At 36.3% G+C, this 9840-nt stretch overlaps 1 protein-coding gene across 1 annotated transcript; it reads left to right on the top strand.

Annotated features, from left to right (window-relative positions):
- Positions 1-5551: 5551 nt before the first annotated feature.
- On the top strand, positions 5552-9202 carry LOC142628085 (putative nucleoredoxin 1). Its single transcript, XM_075802053.1, has 4 exons — positions 5552-5748; positions 7290-7769; positions 7870-8343; positions 8490-9202. The coding sequence occupies exons 1-4, from the start codon at positions 5653-5655 to the stop codon at positions 8961-8963; spliced, it is 1524 nt and encodes a 507-aa protein (XP_075658168.1). The 5' UTR covers positions 5552-5652; the 3' UTR covers positions 8964-9202.
- The last annotated feature ends 638 nt before the right edge of the window (positions 9203-9840 follow it).

Raw genomic sequence — 9840 nt, 5'->3', positions numbered from 1 at the left:
TTTTTGGCAATTATATACCCAATTTACATCCTGCCAGGTCAAGTTGGTTCCCAGTTTTCGGTTAAGGGCATCCGCGCATCCTAAAATTCTAAGGACATTTGGGGAGCATTGCGAAGGGGTAAGCCTATAATTTATTAGAAAATCCCTAGTTACTCTACCCATAGGAATTTCCATACCCCCCTCAATAAATGCAATCATCGGAATCAAAATGGATTCAGGTGGCCGAGACACCAGTGGAATATCTTCTAACTCACAATACGTAATATCTACGTCATTGGGGATCCGATATCGGTCCTTAAAAGCGGCCTTCGCCTCATCCGTATTCACTAACTTAGCGTATCTACCCATTAACCCCCGCTGCAAGAGGAGAAAAGCAAGCAAGAAGAGGAAAAAAAGGAAAGGAAAATGAACACACCTCTGAAGATCGCTTAAGGATGGTCCTCGGGAGCTCACTTTTCTTTCAATCCTTCGAAATGGCAAAATGAGCTTTATCCAGCGTAAAAAGTTGCTTTTATAGGGGTGGGGGAAGAGGAAGTAATGGGGTAAAAGAATAAGAGCGGTAACTTTCCCGCTCATAATTAAGAGCAAAATCTGAACCGTACATTTCTCATCCAACCATAGAACGTGCGCGGGAAAAGAAGCGTCAGACGCCATAAATGCCTTAACGTGGGATACGAGGCGCCAGATGCGGATCATGGGGCAGTGAAGAGACGTCTGTACGTGTGAAAGCATAAAGTGGGTAAAAAGCGTGTATAAGAAGTTAAAACTTAGTTATTAATACATGATTCATAACTCAAGTATTAAAGGGGCTGTTGTGAGGACCCGAAGACCTAAGAACCCGAGGACCCGAAGAAAGGAAGGCCAACATTCAGAATGAAAGATAGGGTCTCTCCGGGTGTGCCCGAAGATGAGGTGGCGTGGACGATAACTACATAAGGGGCATGTTACAAATATCTGGTTGTAATAGACTGATTTGGAAGGTCGCAAGGTTGCATTAAATGCGTGGCAACAACCATTCTGGCCGCATTAATTAGCAAGCATCTCCTCTATCCGTCGCATTAATGTGGACATGACTCTAAGAATGCCTGATGCAAAGTGGAATCTTGTTCCATTGCCGACAGACAAGTGTCACGGGGAAAAGACCGCAGATTGCAAGGTGTAAGGCTACGATGAAAACAGAGAATAGTATAAATAGGAATCAAGAGACTACGAGAGGGGGGCTTTTTGTTGTTGAACCCTCTCTACCAAATGTATTGTATGAGGACTCTTAAGTGAATAAAGCAGCAGTAACGTTTGGAAGTTGATTTTAAGAGCTTTTGGTCCTTACAATCACATTTCTACTTATTACTATCGCATCTAAGGTGCATTTGGATAAGCTATTGCAAAACTATTTTTTGAGTTTAAAATGAACAATTATAAAAAATTTATAAGAAATTATTGTTAGGAAGCGAAGTTTTGAGTTTTAAAAACGCGATTTTAAACTCTTATAATGCTTAACCAAAAGGAACATAAATTGTTGCGAAATTTTTTGTGTCTACAGAATTTTTATATAAAATATATAAAATGGATTCAAGAATTACGTTTTTTTTAGATCATTGATTTGTATTAGATCTAGAAGTGAAGAAATAATCATGATCATGTATTTATTGAATCCTAGAAATTAGTAATTAAGTCATTAATTCTTCTAATTAAAAATATAAAAATATAAAACATCATTAACTGTCCGTCCACCATCATCATCATCTTTCATCTTCTCTCCCTCTCTCACATGGTCTTGTGTTCAGGAAAAGTGAAATTTTTAATATTATTTGATATCTGGGAGTGTTTGATTGCTTCCATCATTTGATACCACCTGTGAAGCTATTCTTTCATGGGGCCATGCTTTCCGTGTTGCACCACCAGTGACAGAGTGTTTGATTGCTTTGTTTATTTATTTAATATATTATATCCATTCCTTCCTATATAATTGAGTGCTGAGTTAATGGCGGTGAGGCAGGAGATGATAAAGAAGGAAGTGAGGAGTTATATGACTGGGTTAAAGGAGCAACTGGAGCTGGGTCTGGGATTTGTATGGATATGAATATGGGTATGAACATGGGTATGGATATGGGTATGGGTATGAGAGGTGAAGATTGAGAAACTAAGCTATGCTAGAGAGAAAAAGTCTAGAGTCAATGTATCTGAAAAAATATTATTCAACTCAATGATATAAAGTTACAGATAATGGGATATTTATACAAGAGAATTTCCCTAACAAACTCTAACTAATCCCTAACTAACACAGTGGGAAACACTCTTGGAGTAACCGAACCTTTAGCATTAACTAGTACCAGACACGTGTCATACCAAAACTAACCCTCACTAAGCTATAGTCACGTGACTCAATTGCTGCACTTAACTACTCTGTCCACACTAAGCCTACTGTGGCTTTACAAAGATGGGTTTAGGGAAGTGGCTGTGAAGAGAATCAGAGTTTAGTAGGATCGATTAGTTGTGAAGGGGATGAAAAAAAAAAAAAAAAAAACTGGGTCTTTGGTTTTTTTTTTTTTTCTTTAAATTGTGGTAGTTAGCGAATAAGTAAATGTACAGAGAGAGAGAGAGAGAGAGAGAGGATGAATGAATCCAAGCGAAGAGGATTTTTAGAAGGGACTTTGATGGAGCAGAGTGTGAACCTTTTTTCTTTTTTCTTTTTTTTTTTCTTTTTTTTTTCTGGTTTTGGCTTCTGGCCTTGTTCAGAGAGCTGGTTTAGGAAACAAAAAAAAAAAACATGCTGCCTCAAAGAAACAAAGAAGGGAAAAAAATGGAAAAGAAATTCGATATTTTTGTCGAATTAACCAAAATTTATCGTTTTGGGACTTTTCTTCAAACGCTTTCTTGTTTATTTTGTTGAAGTTTAAAACTTGAATCTGAAAAAATCTAAGTGTTTAATATATAAATGGAAGGAAAAAGAACTGGAATGCAGCAGGACAGTGGAATAGACATGAGTGAATTTTTGTCAACAATGATTTATCGTACTTTATTTTGACAAGGCATGATAGATACTTTTGGTAAAGGTTAAAAGTCACGGTTAATGTGTGCCTACGGGTAGACATATATCTTTGAAAATATTTTTTCAAAAATTGAATAAATTGTCAATATTTTTTCAATTTTTGAGAAAATTTTTCTAAAAATTATTAATTATTATGTACCCTTAGGACACACATTAGCAAAATTCTAAAAACAAAAACCATCAATTGTCAGTAGGGCTGTCCAGAGTACCCGATGACCTGCCGGACCTGATCAGCCCTACCGAAACCGACCCGTCACGGCTGGACCGACACCTCTGACAGGTTGGTGACGGGTCCCAGTCTTCAGAACCCGACCACGGCGGGTCAAGTGACGGGTTTCGTCCTCAAGAACCTGATCTACCCAACCCGCCCGACAAAACCTCAAAAAGAAGCTGAAATCCGGCGACGTTTGGGTTTCTTAGCTCCGATCCGGCGACGTTTGACCTTTCTTTACTCAAATCCTCACTCAAATATGCTTAAATCCGACAGCGAGATAAAGCTTAGATTCGAGGAGATCTAAAGAGAACTCGACTGTATTTGGTAAGATCGAGCTTAGATTCAAGGAGATCCGGCGATAACAAGCTTCGAATCGAGGAGATCCGACGAGATCAAGCTTCGATTCGAGGAAATCCGGCCAAATCCCAACGATTTTCAGCAAAAACATGTACAATCTGGTGAGAAAATGCAGAATCCGGTGAGTTTTTTCAGATTCCGGCGACGCTTTTTTTTTTTTCAGATTTCGATCCTTTCTTTATTTCGGCAACCCGCCCGGCCCAACCTACGCTCACCCGCACCCGAAACCGACTCAACCGATTTTTCCAGCGGTCGGTTACGAGTTCTTCTGCCTCTTCACCCGACGCCGGCCAGTCGAGTCCGGGTTGGGTCCAAAACCGACCCAACCCGACTCGTAGACAGCCCTAATTGTCAGTTACTGCTCATGTCATGTGTACAACGGTAAGTTAATGGCTAGAAATGGGAGATCATATCACGCTTGTCGATGTGTAATTTTAATCAAGGAGTACAATGATTTTTTTCATCAATCGTTCGTGACCAGGGATGTGTTGAATTAGGTCGGTTAATGATGGAGGGTAGAGTGTTAATGTTGTTTTTTATTTTTCTATTTTTAATAAGAAGATTTAATGACTTAATTAATAATTTATAGGGAACAATAATGACTTGACTATAAGTTTTTTTCACTCTTAGATCTAATACAAATCAATAGTCCAAAAAAAAGTGTAACTCTTATGAAATTACACTAAATATAACTTGAACTAATGTTATGAATTTTGTTCTGTTCTGGCCGGAATGGCCGGAATATCTCATACCGGTGTGTAAACTGGAATGGTAATATCTTCCATTCCACCTCGGATTGAATTTCGCCCCATATCGGCCCGTTCAGGGTGTTTCAGTCAATTCTAGCCAATTTTGGCCGAAATTCATTTTCCACTTGGTATGATTTTGGCTTCTTATTTTCCCTTCTTGAACTTGATTGGCATCCTATAGCTCCTAGTCTTTCTATCATCTCTCACTATGTGACCCTCTCAACTGTGACAGAGAAGTTGAAAATAAAATTGAAGAGCAAGATGAAGCAAAAATGTTGTGACTTGTGAAAAAAAAAAAAGGAGATGAAGAAGATGAGAATGAGTGGAGAAAGGAGCCCAGACGAGAAATGATGAAGAAAGTGAAAAACTAGCAATCCGCAATAATGAACGGGTCTGATTAATGTGTGTTTTTAAGGCACATATTAACAAATATATTTTTGGAAAAATTTTATTCGATAATTTTTGATAAACTGACAACTTTTTCAATTTTCAATAAAAATTTTTCAAAAATAAATTGTTAATGTGTGCCCTTAGAACACACATTAGTAAAATCCATAATTAAATATAGAAGAAGTAGCATTAGTAGGTTATAGTGTACTAGTCACGTGGGTGAGTTGAAAAATGGGAAAAAGTAGTTAGTAGGAAGCTTCTTGGAAGCTCACTTATGGATAATTACCCAAAATGTGAGTTTTATTAAAAAAAAAAACCATAAAATAAAACTTTTTTAAAATAATAATCTCACTTTATTTTAATAGAAAACTATATTAAATTCATTATTTTATAAGAGCAATAATAATATATAAATATATATTTTAGCAATAATTTCGACATGGTTTACAAAACGGTATTTGAAATTGGATAATAACAAAATATTTCATTCTAATAGACAAACCGAAACGAGTATTGACACAGTATTCATAATATTGACTTGAACCCATCTCATATATATATATATATATATATATATATATGAGCAGTGCTATTTACACAAAATTTGCTATTAATACAACCTATACACCAATCATATTATACCACGTCAACCAATGTACACACAGAACTTGCCATTAATTCCACATGTGCACCAACCACGTTATACCACATCAACAACCTGACGTCACAAGACTTAGCGACTAAGAATGAATTTGTCAACCCCGATGACTCACGAGTAAAATAAAAAGACCAAAAATATAAGCATAAGTGCAGAGAAACGCAGAGCAAGCAAGGCAGAGTATATAGTTGCAGAGTTATAGAGAGTGAGAGTGAGCCCAGAAAAACACAAAGACATGGCAAACGGCGACGTTGACAACGTTTCTCATGATCTAATTTCGCTTCTCTCATCCGAGGAGAGGGACTATCTAGTCCGCAAAAACGGCGATCAGGTATTATTTTCTATATACAGTAGTAACAATACTGTATTTCCTGTGTAAAACAACAAAATTATGTTTGTTTTGCTTCATGATGATTACACTTGGTTATCAAGATATCAGACTGTTTTTGTGTAACAGTACACAATATTTTCTGAAAACAGCAAAATAATGTTTTTAAAAAATATGACAGAATTTTAAATTTTGCGTTCGCTGCATGATGATTTATCTTTATCATCAAAACACCCATCAGTTTTAGGTAGAGGTGGGTTTAAAACTAAATCTTTTATTTGAGGAAAAGAGAATTTCTAGCTTAGTTAATTGAAAACCCGCAAACAAGACAAAATATTGCTCAATATACTAAGCTCATATATTTGATCATTTAGTTCTTTGAAGATTTTGTGATTACGTATTTTATAAATTTGAAACGTTTTTAGATGATTGTTAGAAATAACATGGCAAATAAATTTAAAGGGTAAGAGATATTTTAAAATTAGACCATTATTCCGTTAATATAGGATCATCATTTTATTTTTTTCTTGAAATAAAACACGTAACTAGAGAAATAGAATCCTAATTTTAAACCCTTTTTTTTAGGGATGGTCTTTTCAAAATCAACAATTTTAAGGACACCCAATTTCTCACCCTAGGTCATCAACTTATGATGGGAACTACGTTTCTTTCACATGGATTTCACCACTTATACTATTTATATTATGTATCAATCATAATTTGACATATTGGTTGTCTGTTTGTAGATTTATTGTTTCAAACTAGATATTTAGAGAACGTTTGGATAGAGATTATATTTGCTTTGTCACGTTTTGTTTTGTTTTTTTTTTTTTTTTTGGATTCTGCTGCAGCTGCAGGGACATATGTGTGCGCGTACTGTGCGTGTAATGTACACGCACGGTTCATGTACTTTTTCATCAATTTTTTATTAAAAATAGGTCTCGCATCACTATTTACACATTTAAAAATTATCTTACTACATTGTTTTCAGTTTTCAACAATAAGTTCTATCCAAAGAGACCCTTAGTCAGCTCATATTATCTAAAGAAAGTGTCTGTTTAGATACCGCTTATTTTGTTGAAACTAAAAATAATGGTGAAAGTGAGTTAAAATAGTACCGTAGGGTCATAAATAGTACCAAAAAGTTTAATGAGACTCATAAATAATAGCAAAAATAAGTTGAATATTAAAATAATTTATACTTTTGATTACTTCCCAAACGCACACTTAGTCCATTAAATATTTATGCAAGTACATACTTCAATTGATCATCTGACATTTTAAGATTTGCAAGAAGATTTGACTTTGATCTTATATATGCTGAGCTAGATCAAAATGAATTTTGCTTTTCTTAATCATATATTGACCATTGAAAATGGCTTGGATTTAAGATCTCCTGTGTGTTAAAATGATAAATAATTAAATTTATTATTTCCTATCCGTTTAAACTTGTAAGGATAAGTAGTAATTTATCATTGCGTTAACTTACTAATTTTGGGGGAAAAAAGAGAAGAATCATATTTATCTTTTATGTTTTTTCATAGGTTAAAATCAGTAATTTGATAGGAAAGACAGTGGGGTTGTTTTTCTCTGGCTCATGGTGTGGTCCATGTTGCCATTTCACTCCAAACTTGGTGGAAGTTTATGAAGAGCTCTTGCCTAAAGGTGACTTTGAAGTGGTCTTCATCTCTTCTGATAGAAATGATGAGTCATTCAATGGCCACTTGGCCAAGATGCCTTGGCTTGCTATTCCATTTTCAGATTCTGAGACCCGGAAACGCCTCAAAGAATTGTTCAAAGTGAGGGGCATCCCTAACCTTATCTTTCTTGATGCCAATGGGAAGGTTATGACTAATCAAGGGGTCAGAATCATTGGGGAATATGGAGTGGATGGTTATCCATTTACTACAGAAAGAATCAATGTCTTGAAAGAGGAAGAAGAGAATGCCAAGAAGAATCAGTCTTTGAGTACTATTTTGGTTCATGGCTCCCGCAGTCATCTAGTTTCCAATGATGGAAATGAGGTATACTTTTGGCTAAGTACATTGATAGCTCTGCTCTGGTCCTGTTCTTATAAATATGTGAATGACATAATTACTAGTTGTTAATGTTATTTGTTGGCAGGTTCCTATACCTGAGCTTGAAGGCAAAACAGTTGGCCTGTACTTTTCAATAAAAAGACTATGCCTTGATTTTACTCCGAAACTTGTGGAGGTTTATAAGAAACTCAAGGAGAGAGGAGAAAGTTTTGAGATTGTGTTGATATCTCTGGACGATGAAGAAAATGATTTCAAAGAAGGGTTCAATACAATGCCATGGTTGGCGGTGCCATTTAAGGACAAGTGCTGCGGAAAGCTTGCTCGTTACTTTGACCTTGAAAGCCTTCCTACTATAGTTGTAATTGGGCCAGATGGGAAGACATTAAACCCAAATGTGGCTGAACTCATTGAGGAGCATGGTGTTGAAGCTTACCCTTTTACTCCAGAGAAGCTTGCTGAGCTTGCTGAGATTGAGAAGGCTAGACTTGAAGCACAGACGCTAGAAACAATTTTAGTTTCTGAGGAAAGTGATTTTGTGATAGACAAAAGTGGTTCCAAGGTACAATTCTTGTTGATTGGCAAACTTTTTTAATCCTTGTTGCTATCAATTGAACTCAAATCCTAGAAGTTTGATGAACATTGATATTTGAATAGTACCAATAAGTGAATTGTCATATATTAATTTTGAATTATGTGTCTGGTTAGGTCCTGGTGTCTGAACTAGTTGGAAAGAACATTCTGCTCTATTTTTCAGCTCACTGGTGCCCCCCATGCCGCGCATTCCTGCCTAAGCTTGTAAAAGCATACAATGAGATCAAAGAAAAGGACAATGCATTTGAAATCATATTCATCTCAAGTGACCGTGATCAATCCTCATTTGATGAATTCTTTGCAGGCATGCCTTGGTTAGCCCTCCCATTTGGTGATAAGAGGAAGTCATTTTTGGCACGCAAGTTCAAAATTCAAGGCATTCCTGCAGCTGTAGCTATTGACCCCAATGGCAGGACAGTCACTAAGGAAGCCCGGCAGCTCATAGCAGCTCATGGTGCAGATGCTTATCCATTCACCGAAGACCATCTGAAGCGTTTGGTGGAAAAGGCTGAGGAAGTGGCAAAGGAAGATGAGAAGAAATCAAAGGAGGGATCTGCTTGCGATGGAGGTCACTGCCGTAAAGCTTGAGAGCATTCAATGATAAAATGTGTATGGGGTTACATACTGTTGGTTTAGGTACTACGTTATTGTAAATTTTTGTTCTTTGTTAGTGTGTCTTGTGTGTAATTAAGTGTGGCTAAGTGAAATATGAGCGTCATGACTTCAAGGTACTATTGTATAAACATGGTGTGATAAGACTGAAGCTGCAATGTTAGTGTTCTTGTTCTATGTGATAAATAAAAACCCCTGGAGTTAAGTTTTTGTGACTTTGAACCTTGAAGTTTTGTTTCCTGAGATAAATTTCCCTCAAAGAATTAGACCGTGTATTTCTTACTGTCACTATATGATTCATTTGTTACATTGAACCTAATTCTAATATTTGGGGAAGATAAAGCTGAGGAGGAAGTTGCAACATAAAACAATTGGATTGGTGGAAGATATTAAGGTTGTTTTAGAACAATTTATGTAAATTTATATTATTAGTACACTTTTAGTGGTTAAAATTTGAGGTTGTTTTATTTTGGCCTTTTTCCTTTCACAATTTTTATTTTATCTTGTTACCTTTGATTTTGTTTTTATATTATCACTGCACTCTTACGGTCGGCGGCGAATTTTCTTGCCGGAAATCCAATGTCATCAGGTCGGTTGTGGGTTGGGCACAAACCAACCCGAACCAACCTGTAGACACCCCTAGTTCATATCAATTCATTTTCATCCATTTTAGTCCATTTCGGTTCATTTTATTCTATTCGGTTTGTTTCGGTCCATTTTGATATAATTTCATCCAATCAATCCACCTCAGTCATGGTTTGCCAGGTTTGGGAGAAAAGGTTTGTGTAAAAAGAGGAGCAGCTTTTTAACAATTATGCCACCCTCTCAGCATAATGTTAGTAGGTTCTTGATA

The sequence above is a fragment of the Castanea sativa genome, chromosome 3, assembly GCF_040712315.1.
Source record: "Castanea sativa cultivar Marrone di Chiusa Pesio chromosome 3, ASM4071231v1".
NCBI lineage: Eukaryota > Viridiplantae > Streptophyta > Magnoliopsida > Fagales > Fagaceae > Castanea > Castanea sativa.
The sequence above is the reverse complement of the archived record's forward strand: the minus strand, read 5'-3'. Positions and strand labels throughout refer to the sequence as shown.

Coding starts and splice junctions, on each gene's coding strand:
- LOC142628085 (XM_075802053.1), top strand. CDS start 5,653: ATGGCAAACGGCGACGTTGACAACGTTTCTCATGATCTAATTTCGCTT. Junction 5,749..7,289: donor TCCGCAAAAACGGCGATCAG/GTATTATTTTCT, acceptor GTTTTTTCATAG/GTTAAAATCAGTAATTTGAT. Junction 7,770..7,869: donor TTTCCAATGATGGAAATGAG/GTATACTTTTGG, acceptor ATTTGTTGGCAG/GTTCCTATACCTGAGCTTGA.